Source organism: Gopherus evgoodei, chromosome 19 (assembly GCF_007399415.2).
Source record: "Gopherus evgoodei ecotype Sinaloan lineage chromosome 19, rGopEvg1_v1.p, whole genome shotgun sequence".
Lineage (NCBI taxonomy): Eukaryota > Metazoa > Chordata > Testudines > Testudinidae > Gopherus > Gopherus evgoodei.
The window spans coordinates 8,174,923-8,188,613 of NC_044340.1; the positions used below are offsets into that span (position 1 = coordinate 8,174,923).

The following is a 13,691-nucleotide window of genomic DNA, read 5'->3' on the forward strand; positions in this document are numbered from 1 at the left end:
TAAAGAGCCCAGCTTTTTCCCCTTAAGCCTTCATTCCCTATGATGGAGTCTGCGTATCTTTATAAGTCTTTCTGGCTGAGTCTTGCTTCCCTCACGTTTTTTATCCTCCTCTCCTCCTTTGCTGACAATTAACCAAAGATTGATTTATCAATATAGCTACCTTGCAAACCTCATTCTGTGCCTACCAGTTGTTGTCATCTTAGCGTCTGCGCAATGTGCCTCAGATGGCTCATGACCAGGATTCATCTCCAAATTTGGTCCGCTGATTGGATCATTAGCTTCCACGGTCCAGGTACTGACGGGGAACGCAACATGAATGCTGATCCATGCCCCCTTGTCTACCGGTGCTGTTGCCTTAATATGATGGTAGGTGATCACTGGACATTCAGGAGGCATCTTATTTCACCACTGATGTTCACTTGATTTTCTTTGACTCCCCCCCACCCTTACATTAAATAGACGGTTAGAGATAATAGAGCTGACTTATTAATCCAGTGACCCAATACCCTATTAACGCATGGTTTCAAAAGGCTAGAACTATACTTAGACACAGTTGGAAGGAAGATGGTCTAATGGTTAGAGCAATTGGCTGTGATTTGGGACTCCTGGGTTTTACTCCTCATGTTGTTGCAGTGTGACCTTGGGCAAATCACACTCTTTCTGCATCCCAGTTCATCCATTTTTAAAAAGGATAGAATAATATTCCCCTCCTGCCAAGGTAGAACAGTGTGAAATAATCATAATGAAGCTTGAAATTTGAGAGATTTGCATTTCAGTCTCATGTCCTGAAAGTAATCAAACTTTGCATGCAAAACACAGTAAAATTAGTGCTAGCCTGTTGGTTGCTTTTGCTTATCCAAAGGATCATTTTCATTCTTCAAAATGAGTATCAATAAAAAGGGCATTATAGTACCTTCCTCTCACAAAATGGGTATTGTGATGTAAACTAATTCATATTTGTAATTGTCTTTGATATCCCTGGCTTCGAGGTGTGGGAATGAAGTAGAACTAGATTACCACTGACTTGCCCTGAAAGGAGTGCTCTTGCTGAACTATTTTAGGTGCTTGTTAAGGGCTTTCCCTTTGCCCTTCCCCTGGTCCTTGCAACACAGACAGAAAGCAGAAGACTTGAAGTCCTAAGTGCAGGCAATGCAATGTTTATTCCAAGCAAGCATATCCATAGCTCAGACACCACAGAGCCTTTCTTCCCAGTGTCCCAGCTCCCCCCTCCTTAGCAGGCATAATTATACCTGTAGTGCCTGCCCTTGGTCCCACTCCTTACAATTTATGGTCATGTTCCGTTTTGGAAGGTCTTGAGTCAGGGGGCTTTGGTATCACCTCTTTTGTATCCCATGGGAGGGGTAAGGAGAGAGGTCGTGCTTCAGTCAGGGACAGCATTTCTTTGGCTTTTAGTGTTTCTTTTACCTCCTTCCCCCCATCCCCTCGCCCCTCCTGACTATGCTTGACTAGGCTCGAGATGGGAGTCAAGGCAATTGTATATTAAATTCCCACCAAAACCAGCAACACTTTATCTCTATCTCTTATCTTTTCTCGTAGTAAGCCCATCTGTCTGGGCAGAAGCAACACACAATTCTTTGTTCTTTGTTTACACATATTAATAAGACTATAAAAATATTAAAAGTTAAATGGGCAAACAAGACCCAAAATTTGATCTCAGGCAAATATACAGGCCTGACTACTACATTATCATCACTAACATGCCTAATGGTGCTTACATGGCTCCCTTTATCATAGTATCTGAGCATCTCCCCATCTTTAAAATACATCCAATACCACTGGGAGGTAGGATAGTATCATGATTCCCCTTTTACCGATAGGCAACTGAGAGCCTAAGGCCCAGATCCACAAAGGTATTTAGGCACCTAACTTCCATTGATTTCAATGGGAGTAAAGTACCTAAATAAATGTTGACAATCTAGGACTCTGTGATTTACAACTGTGACAGAGCAGAGGATTAAACCCAGGTCTGTCACCTAACCCCTGACCCATCCTTGCTCTCTCACAGAGCAATACATTTCAGTGCAATTGAAATTTCAGTTCATTTGTTCCTTTGACAAATCCAAGGATCTGATCTTAGAGGCGATATGTCAACCTTGTGCCACCGCTTCCTGAAACATAGCAAGGCAAGAAATGATTGATTAAATTATATAGTAGAGCATCAGTAATTTAATAAAGTGGAGTCATAATATAAAGAAGTGAATATGATCTCTCTCTCTCTCTCTCTAGTTTGCAACGTTTGCTGTCTGTGTAAAGTTTTTTGCATGTTCCATTTCATTGCCTACATTAGGCCATTACCTCTTTTGACTTTCCAACACACAGGAGCATTCCCATGCCTGGAGAGCATTCAGAAAAATTAAAATTTCAAAGTCTTCCCCTCTGGCATGAAAATCAAAGTGAATCAAGTACGAACATGTCCTCCTCCAAAGAAGATGCGCAAAAATAATTGGAGGACCATGCTCTTGCCTTCTAATATTCCTTTTGAAGTCAGAGGAACAATATTGGTTTTGTCATAGGCCAGGGTGTTCCTTGGACTAATTAGTGTAAATGGCTCAGCACTTTCTACAACCATTTGAGCGATACTTCAGCATCTTTGATGCTAATTTAAGGAAGTGTATTGCTTAATTAGAATAATAGGTTTTTAAATATTGATAACTATTCCCTGCCACCATAGCTAGTCATCAGTGTCCATTTCCACACCATCTTCTCTCTCCATGCTTTGTCTATTCCCACTGTAGGTGAAATTCACCCCGAGGACTGAAATGGCACATTGGCCTTGCGCTAGCACTCTGAACAGGGTCAATTTCACTCTGCATATGTGTAAAAAGACTTTGTCATTAATTTGCTGTACAGGAAAAAGAGAGGAATGGACAGAGCTGGGAAATTCATTCAGTATGTGTGTGTGGGGGGGGATTACCACTAATACCTGAGTCTTCATTGTAAAAAGAGCCTATCTAGCATCGCAAGCATAGAATTAGCATCCACATGACATCACATAACAGCTTAGAGCTCAGTGTGATGCTCTGTACCTCGGGGGAGCAACCCAACGATTGCGTGGTATCCAATGCAAAGTTTTGTCATGTTGGGTGTCTTCAGAAGGCTCATGATGCACTGACCATTGTTGTTACAGTAATGTTATAGTAAGGTTATAGATTATAATTTCATGTATGTAGTTATGAGACTGAAAATGTATCCTCGTGGCTTAAAGTAAGCCCAGACAAAACTCTCCAAGAGCTGAGAGGCAGTTCACACCTCATCAGGGCATGTATGGGACAAACCCAGTCCATCTTCACAGGAACAAAGGACACTGACCTAGGCAGCAACAAAAAATCTGTTGGACTCTCGAAGGAGTCACCCCCCCTTCCTTTGGTCAGATGAGGTAATGCTCACCTGACTCTGAAGCGAGGGGGCAAATCCAAGAGGGAAGAAAGAACATGATAAAAAGGAGAGATGTTTGCCATGCTCTTCCTCTCTCTTTCCACCTACATCTACAGACACCACATCAAGCGATTGAAGCATCGATCAAAGGGCAGAGCCTGGCTGAAGAGCAACCAGCCAGCCTGTGGTGAGAAACATTTAAGTTTGTAAGGGCATTGAAAGTGTTAAGATCAGCTTAGAATGCATTTTGCTTTTATTTCATTTGACCAAATCCAACTTGTTATGCTTTGACTTATAATCACTTAAAATCGATCTTTATAGTTAATAAATGTGTTTGTTTATTCTGTCTGAAGCAGTGTTTGCTTTGAAGTGTGTCAGAGGCTCCCCTTGGGATAACAAGCCTGATACATATTGATTTCTTTGTGAAATTGATCAACTCAGATAAGCTTGCAGTGTCCAGCAGGCATAACTGGACACAGAGGTTCCGAGGGTTGTGTCTGGGACCAGAGATATTGGCTAGTAGTGTCATTCGGTTGCACAATCCAAGGAGCAGCTTACATGCCAGATGCTGTGTGTGAACAGCCCAGGAGTGGGGGTTCTCACAGCAGAGCAAGGTAAGGCTGGCTCCCAGAGTCAAGGATTGGAGTGACCTAGCAGATCACCGGTCTAGATAACACCAGAGGGGAATGTCACAGTCAGCTCTATGGCATTTAAATAAAAAAAAGTTAATTTTATGCTGGTGAAAAATGTTGGCTTGACAGCCCTAGAGGCTGGATGTTTATATCCACTGAGCAGGTCTAGGCTGGTGGCAATAGTGAAAGCTTTCCCTACCACCATCCTGTTGATATGCTTCAAATTAAACTTCTTAATCTAGGGTACTGCTAGTTAATTCTCCATGATCCATTCAATACTTGTCCTCTGTAATGAAATTGCCAACAAGGTTGCTATCTGCGATGGTATGTTTGGTACAGGCATCTATGTCCTCCAACAGCTAGACTAAAACCGTCAACTAATCTGTAGCCAACCTAATGTCCATGAGATAGCAGCAATGTTGGCTGTTGCTGAATGGAGCTGGATTTGAACTGTGACCTAATAATTATATAAAAGCCTGTCACTCATGAGCAATCTCCTGCAGAATTTTTCTTTTCTTAGCATTGTAACAGAGCCAGAGGCTTCTATTTTAGCTACATAATCAGTGGTATTGCAATTAGTGAAAGGTTCTAAAGTCTGCAGCCCCCATTGAGTACCTAGTGGGAAAAAACAGACTTCTTTCTGAGGCAGCCATCAAGATTCCTTTTCTTCTCTGCATATTAACATTCTCCCTTCTTTGAAATAGTGTGAGCAGCTTGATTCTGACTGATTTTGATGTCAAGAAAGTGTTGTCTTGGTACAGTTCCCTGACACCTATTTTACACACCAATTGCTTCTCCGTGACTTTCTCTGCTTTTGAATGTAATGAAAGAAACCTGTCTTCATTTATTTATTGGAAACCAGAAATCCAGCAGTTTATAAAACAAAGCATGTATGGCTGCCCCATGTAGGAACATTCTCCATCCCTGACTTTAATACTCTGAAGTCGGACTCCAGCCCAATTGACTAAAACTTCACCTCTGAGGATTGCAGGACAGTGCACTTAAAAATTTAAACCTCTGTGAAAGTTTTATTACAGAACTTCAAACTGAGGAATACTCTTCTGGCTTCTAGCTTTGCTACAAGCCTGAGACAGAGCACAGCCTCTTTGTAAAGGTGATGCATCTGGGCCAGTTTTATGCAAAATTTATTCAGGTTTCAGCTTAGTTTCAATTTTATTTGTACTGAAACTCAAGCTGGTGACTGCAGAGAGGCAAAAGATCCAAAGTTTACATCTGAGAAGCCTGAAATCTGAGGTTTTCCCATTTCATTTCAAATTGTCTAAAATTGACTGATTTTGCAGTTAAAAATTAAGCATACTTTTTTTCATTTTAAAATAAGACCATTTGTGAACCATTTCCATGGAAAATGTGGTCATATGTTCCAGAAAAATAAATAAAATTAGAAAGTATTTTTTTTCTGAAACTTATTCGAGATGAAAATGGATTTTCCCACATTTTGAATCTTTCATGCATTTGATCAAAGCATTTTTTTCATTAAAGTTTTCTCATTGAAATGAAATTTCTGGGTCACAAAATGCCCAAAAACAAAATTAAAGAGGGCAAAAAATTTACGTTCTCAAAGTTTTACTAGAAACTTCTTAGATCCAAAAGTTCATAGTTGCCCTCCATTTTGAGAACAAGGGCAGGAAACTATCCTTCTGGGATTTCCCCCCCATGGAAATCTGGAAGTTTGACACCTTCCACAATTCCTCTGCATGCTCAAAAGGCCTTTTGAAATCTCGCAAGAGCTAGTGCTTCAAGCAACTGTACTGGGGGCTATGGCATATCTACTTAGCAGTGATACTTTAGAGGTGACTACAACAGTGGCAAACTGGCTGTGGTCCTTGTCTACGGTGAACACAGTGCATTGTGGGTAATCATGCTGGTGAATGTTTAGGTCTTTATTACAGATAAGGCCCATGAAGTAAAACTGCTGATTTCTACTAATAACCACTGCAGAATTGGAAAGAGACTGGTCCTGTGAGCTACACTGCCCATTGCAGAGTTGGATTCTGAATGTTCAGCATGCACAGGGCCGAGGACGCATTGTGTGAGAGCGGAAAGCAGCTGCACCCCATTCTCTTAATGAAAATAAGGCTTATTGTTTTCAGCACCTTCACCATCATCTTCTTTCAACTAGAGGCAATAATTAGCTAGGGTCATTATAGACACATTAATTAGCCAGGCTGGAGAGCAGCACTTAAGGGAACATGCAGCCGTGAGAATGCTGTTGTTTGCTGTGTGGTGTAGAGGTTGCCAGGCAGTCTGTCCCCATGCAATTAAATTCCGATGCACATGTGCAAAAATAGGAATATCTGAATGAGATTATGGAGTGATTGCAAGTTATCTTTTTGTGCTGGCTCTGTGTACCCCTAGGGTTACAAAAAGCAGCTATTGCAGGAAGCCGGCAGTATGCAGTCCTTGGTGGATGAATGGTTTCCACTGTTCCTGTCTTAAATGAATACTTACAACGGGAGATAAATGTGATTGTTTCTGTGGAGCTCAGGATCAGGATGAGGTATTCCCCCAGATAAAGGAGCTATTCCAAGACCTTGATTGCAAGGCAAAAGTTCCTTTTACATGTCTGAGGCTGACTCTCTCTGGTAGTAAGAGGGGCACTCCCTTCTGATCTGATCATAAGCGAACTAGGGAAATGTGGTCTAGATGAAATTACTATAAGGTGGGTGCACAACTGATTGAAGATCAAACTCAAAGCGTAGTTATCAATGGTCAAACTGGGAAGACGTACCAAGTGGTCCCACAGAGGTCAGTCCTGAGTCTGGTACTATTCAATATTTTCATTAATGACTTGGATAATGCAATGGAGTGTATGCTTATAAAATCTGTAGATGACACCAAGCTGGGAGGGGTTACAAGCACTTTGGAGGACAGGATTAGAATTTAAAACAACCTTGAAAAATTGGTCTGAAATCAACAAGATGAAATTCAATAAAGACAAGTACAAAGTACATGCGCTGAGGAAGGAAAAAACAAATGCACAACAAAATGGGGAATAACTGGCTTGGTGGTCGTACTGCTGAAAAGGATCTGGGAGTTATAGTGGATCACAAATTGCATATAAATCAACACTGTGATGCAGTTGCAAAAAAGGCTGATATTCTGGGTTCTAATAAGGGGGGAGAGCTAGCTCAGTGATTTGAGCACTGGCCTGCTAAACCCAGGGTTGTGAGTTCAATCCTTGAGAGGGCCACTTAGGGATCTGAGGCAAAAATCTGTTGGATGATTTAGTTGGGGATTGGTCCTGCTTTGAGCAGGGCATTGGACTAGATGACCTCCTGAGGTCCCTTCCAACCCTGATAGTCTATGATTCTAACAGAGTGTTGAATGTAAGACATAGGATGTGTAATTGTCCCACTTTACTCACCACTCATAAGGACTCAGCTGCAATTCTGGGCACCACACTTTAGGAAAGATGAGGACAAATTGGAGACAGTCCACAGGAGAGCAACAAAAATGATCAAAGGTTTAGAAAACATGACATATGAGGAAAGGTTAAAAAAAACTGGGCATGGTTAGCCTTGAGAAAAGAACACTGTGGGGGACCTGAGAACAGTCTTTAAATACAGTGAGGGCTGTTATGGAGAAGAAGTTGATCATTGTCCTCCCTATGTCCATTGAAGGTCGGAAAAGAAGTAATGGGCTTAATCTGCAGCACAGGCAATTTAGGTTAGATATTAGCAAAATCTTTCAAACTATAAGGGTAGCTAAGGTCTGGAATAGGCTTCCAAGGAAGGCTATGGCATCCCCATCCTTGGAAGATTCTAAGAACAGGTTGGACAAACACCTGCCAGGGATAGTCTAGGCTTACTTTGTCCAGGCTTAGCACAGGGGGCTGGCCTAGATGACCTCTTGTGATCCTTTGAGCCTACATTTCTGTGATTCAAAGAGCTCCGAGATTTTATTATAGAACACAGTGCATCTGCTCAGCAGTGGGAAAGCCATACTAGGAGATGTGTCATCCACCAATAGTGCCTAATCCTGCATGGAACAAAATGCCCTTTTCTCCCACTACCATTTCTGGGCTTTTTGAGCACTAAGCAGCTTGGCGAAAGCATTTAGGTACTTCAGCGAATTCTAGTTATGTCTGAGGAGCAGCATTGCTCATTTTAGATCCAATTTCAGCCCTCTAAGGCTCAGATTCTCAAGGGTAATTATGTACCTAGCTCTCATTGAAATCAAAATCCAGCATGATGTGCTAGATATGTAAAAGGCACCTGTGAGTCAGTCCTGGCATCTCAAATATGTACCACCGGGTTTTAAAATGGCTCTCAACAAAACCTCTCACCAAGGGATAAGGAGGGTAGGTAGAAGCTAATGTTATCTAGTGGGGACGAGGGAGCAATCCACATCTCTTAGAGAAGACCATGTGGGTACTCAGCAGCATGACAGGACCTCAGAGCTACATAAGTCTTCAGCTGCTGTATGCCAACCTGGAATAAGGGAATGAATGTCAAGCACTGTCTATCCTTGATGGTGCAGTGTGGTAGCATCTATGTCTGGGCACTCGCTGGCTTGCCCATAAGAAGCTTGTTACTAGAGATCTGCAGACTGTTTTGTATAAAACAAGGGCAGCCATGTTCCTGAGTGGTTGCCCAGATCTCAAACAGACCCTTTCATCAAAGCTCAAAACAGTTGGGATAACTTTCCTTCTCCCTTATTTTATTTTTCACAGCAGCACTCTGCACTTCCTGGTTCCTGCCAGTCCAGGAAGCAGAAGTGCCAGAACACTGTGACTAACACTGTACTTGTTGTTCCTGCCTGGAAGCAAGTAATTCTGGAAATCTCCTTAAAAAGAACTGTGTGAGAAATTTCCAGACCTATTTTGCAGCCCAAAGTGTTACATTCTTACCTCAAACACAGACAGCAGCCATATACTACTGGCCTGAATGCCTTTTGTTTTGGTTAAGGAAAGCAACAAGAAAGAACAAAAGTAAAGTCTCCAGGCAAGAGCTATGTGTGTGACTCTCCAGGAGAGTGTGTGGACGCTCTCTAACAGCTTGCAGCAGCTGTGAGAACAAAATGTGCAGACAGGCACAGTTACTACCAAGGAAGGCTATTCCGGTAGCTAGTACTAGCTCGGGAGACTCAGGTTGAGTTTTTTGCCCCACCACGAATATCCTCTGTGACCTTAGGCAAGTCAGTTAGCCTCTCTGTGCCTCAGTTTCCCACTTGTATGATAGTAACGTTACACTTGCCTCCCTCCAAGGAGGGTTGTGAAGATAAATATATTAGAGATTGTGAGGTGCTCAGATACTACGGTAGTTGGGACCATATAAGTTCCTATGGTACATTTCAAATATAAAAGTGCAGTGTGCAGAAAATGAAGGCAGCATTGTCATAACTGTATCCACTACACCAGGGATCGGCAACCTTTGGCCTGCGGCCTGCCAGGGAAAGCCCCTGGCAGGCTGGGCCGGTTTGTTTACGTATAGCGTCTGCAGGTTTGGCCGATTGCAGCTCCCACTGGCCACAGTTTGCTGTCCCAGGACAATGGGGGTTGTGAGAAGCAGCATGGGCTGAGGGATGAGCTGGCCACCCTTCCCGCAGCCCCCATTGGCCTGGGACAGCAAACCGTGGCCAGTGGGAGCCGCAATCGGCCAAACCTGCAGACACTTCAGGCTTTCCCTGGCGGGCTGCATTCCAAAAGTTGCCAGTCCCTGCACTACACAGATCAGAGTGCACATCTGAAACCAGCATCTGCACTGATCTGCTAAGGCTTTTTCCACTGCTAGATATTGCCAGCTACAGCGGCCTTGGCTACACTGGCACTTTACAACGCTGCAACTTTCTCAGGGATGTGGAAAAACACACCCCTAAGCGCAGCAAGTTACGGCGCTGCAAAGTGCCAGTGTAAACAGTGCCCCAGTGCTGGAAACGCGGCTCCCAGTGTTGCAAGCTAATCTCCACGGGGAGGTGGAGCACATGCAGCGCTGGGAGAGCTCTCTCCCAGCGCTGGCGCCGCGACCACACTCGCACTTCAAAGCGCTGCCACAGGAGCGCTCCCACAGCAGCGCTTTGGAGTTTCGAGTGTAGCCAAGCCCAGAGGCAGTTTAAGAACACGCGCTTTCTTTTTTTTTTTTTTAGGCTGGCCAAATTTGTCCCTGATGTAACTAAGCTTTAACCTCACTGAATTCAGCGGAATTACACCAGCAATGCCTCAGCCCCTAAGAGTTTATACAGAAAAGGCAGGCCCTGTTTCAGTTGTATATGCCCATGACTGACCTACTAATTGCCATAATGGTCTCATGTTTGAAGTACAGATCTGGAAATCAGGGGACGTAGTTTCATTTCCTGGCTCTGTCATTGACTTGCTATGTGGAAAATTCATTTCACTTCTCCATGCCTCAGTTTCCACAGATCATAATGCTACTTGGGAGGGAAAGGGGATAGCTAATGTTTGCACAGCCCTTATGAGGCCCAAATTGAAGTTACCAAGCATTACTACATAATATAAGGTACTATCACCTGCCATAGTGGTGCTCCCTCCACTATGGTAGACTGGGGTATGGGGCATCCCCTGAGAAGGCCCCCTGGAAATGCTTGTATGAGCAGAGCAAGTTGAGTCTCCCTCTGCCTATATAATCTGCCTGGATCTACAAATCTTTCTCCTTCACTGCTAACCCCTGTGGTTGTGGGTACCTCTCTAGCTCCCTCATTTGCAGACAATTCCATCTTTCAGTACAGGGACTCGGCATATATTCTACCCAGTGGCCGTACTCCTGTCTGGCTGCATTCCAGGCCAGGGGCTGAAACCAATCCATGGATGAAGGGAAAGAAAACCAACAGGGAATACCCACAAATAAAACAGTACGGATGGGGTCCTGATGGACAGGCACAGCTCAGTCATGTTAATGTGAATTTCACAGCCGCCTCCAAAGGAGAAGGACCCTTGAGGCTGTGAGAGGAGAGAATGATAGCCAAGGCTCTTCTCAGCTCTGGGAGACGAGGTACCTTATGTCTGGCCACACCTGAGCTCGACAGGATGAGAACATTTCCTGACCCAAGTTGTTTGTCCTCTGTTGTGCCCAGGTGTTAGAGGACATATGGTATATTTCTCCCTGAACCATAAATGCCTCGGCGCTAACATTTTCCCCCATCACAGCCTTCATCTTATGGTAATGTCGTTTGGGCTGTGAGAATGAGATTGGGGAGCTTTGGCTTGGAAATGAATTGAATAGATGTTTTGATCTCATTCCACGCAGGCCTCTCACGCACCAATGAGAGTGTCGGGAGGTCAAACTTTCCACATCTCCCTGGAATGAATTCCAGAAGCGTGACCCATGTAAACCAAACAAAAGGCAAATATTTGGGACAGAATTCAGCCTTGCAATAGGCAGGTGATTTCACTTATTCCAAGACTGAATTTTTGCCCTTGAAAGGGTTTTCTTCAGACTTCCCCAAAATATATGATTATGTAAAATAAGCACTTGTCCTTGGGATGAGTACAAGCTTGACAAATCTCAGTTTCATTCAGTGGAAATCCTCCCGTGGGCTTTGGTTCAGGCTCCTATAGCTAGCTCCAGGCACCCAGTGCCTAGCACACGTAGGTGCCACAGTGGAATGGCAGAGCAGGTGTTGCTGCAGATGAGTTGGTTTGATCAAGGAGAACTAGAATTGCAGGGGGCTATGTAGGTCTGACCTGAGGGACTTCAACAGAGCAGTCGGGGGAACCAAAGTTAGATTAACAAGGTGCTGTATAAGCCAGACCTGATGTGTTTTGGCAGAGCCAGGGGGAGTTCAGGGCTGGAACACTGCAGGTCAGGGATGAGGTGTATTTGCAGGGATGGTGTGATCCTAGACTGGACTAACCAGAAGGTCAAGACTGACCTGCGTCAGCAGAGCAGTGAGGGGAGAGGGGAATCTAGCACGGGGCCATGCCAGAACCACTCTGGCCTACTTCTTAGTGCCATCAAACCTCATCCCCCCCGTAAGACCCAGGTTCAGGATTGCAAACATCCCATCTGTCTGCAGAAGCTGCAATGGGGCCATCCAGTTCCCTGTGTTTGAATACTCGGCTTTTTGTGCTACAGCCTCTTCTGAGGCTTGTTAAGAGAAGACCCTTTCCATGTCCCAGAGACAGCAGGTATGGAAATCTACCAAAGCACTTGTAAATAGCAGCAGAATAGTGTGGGCACACAACAGAGCTTTGCATTTAATATGCCTTTTTCTCCTGTCCTGACGCAGGGATGACTTGCCAGGCCCGGAGCTCCTATATGGACACAGAGGTGCTATGGGGACACCGCTTCACTCCCGTCCTCACCCTCGAGAAAGACTTTTACGAAGTCGACTACAACAGCTTCCACTGCACCTACGAAACCAACACCCCCACGTGCTGTGCCAAAGAGCTGGCCCAGTCTTTCCAAGAGGGCCGGCTCCTCCGTCACCTCTCCAGCGCCACCCTCTTGAGTGGGGGTGAGGAAGCAGAAACAGCAAAAGAGGAACAGGAGGTGGAAGAGGAAGGAAGGGAGATGGTTGGGCTGAATGGAGCCAATGGAACAGCAGGAGAGGTGAAGGCAGATATGTCTGTATAACACGTGGATCTGTACTGGACAATAAATAATACATATGCTCCTACTGGAGAAACAGTGGGATGCAGTGGTTAGGGTACTAGCCTGGCAGTCAAGACACATGGGTTTTATTCCCAGCTCTGTTACCCACCTTTGGGTAGCCTTGGACAAGTCACTCCATCGCCCTGTGCCTCAGTTTCTCTCATCTGTAAAACCAGAGTAATGGTACTTTATCCACATTTGCAAAGCATTTTGAAGTCTATGGACAAGACATGCTAGATAAGAGGTGTTATTACTGTTGAAGTTCCCCCACATATTGCTCTGGAAGAGACTCCTTGGTTGGTCAAAATTATTTCCCCTTCAGAGGATATTTAAAAAGAGAAAACATAAAACAACCTAACAATCTCCCATCTCAGTAAGAAGAATGTAGTTTCATACCTTCACTTAATTTACAAGTCAATGCATTGTAGACATTATTACTGCTAAATTAAAAGAGAGGGGGAAAAAAATCCCCTCTTGTATCCAGCTTCCTAGTGATTGCACATGGTGTTTTAGAGTTTTCCTCTTGAACTGTGTCCACTATGATTCATTTCCGACAGGCTGAAAAATCTAACAGTGGGATGACGGATCTCTCTTCTGAGATAAATCAGGCATTTCCCACTCTGGCTTTGTGTTGTGGCCTCTTTATCACATGCATCCTACTGGTCAGGCTTTCTCCCCAGACTGGTATAGTGCCATCTCTGGTGTAATTGTTTTGGACAGCCATGCTGCTCAGTGCTTGTCGTCATGGGATGTTTAGATCTTGCCCATGATAATGGGTTTTGGACCTGCATGACCCAGGTTCAATCTCCACTTTTGATCCATGGCAATGAGTTTCCAGGTCCCTCTCTAAAGTCTGGTCTATTTAGAGGATAAAAGCATACTACTGCTACCAGTTAAGATGTATCCCTTTTGCTTATCGATTTCAGTGGAGATATTCCAGATTTACAGAACTCTAACAGAATAGAATCTGAACACATGTTGCTTCTGTGAGCAAATGGGGTGGGGAGGAGGAAACTCAGGGCTATCTACACAGCTCCACGGTTTAGACAAAGGGGGTGTGAATTGTAGCATACATTCTCATTCTATGCTGTAA

At 44.1% G+C, this 13,691-nt stretch overlaps 1 protein-coding gene across 1 annotated transcript in view; it reads left to right on the forward strand.

Annotated features, from left to right (window-relative positions):
• Positions 1-13,005, forward strand: part of KCNJ5 (potassium inwardly rectifying channel subfamily J member 5) — a 36,845-nt gene extending 23,840 nt beyond the window's left edge. The window contains exon 4 of the mRNA XM_030538212.1: positions 12,234-13,005. Coding sequence (XP_030394072.1) covers positions 12,234-12,580 — 347 coding nt within the window. The 3' untranslated portion in view covers positions 12,581-13,005. The remainder of the gene's footprint in view (positions 1-12,233) is intronic.
• Positions 13,006-13,691: the final 686 nt, after the last annotated feature.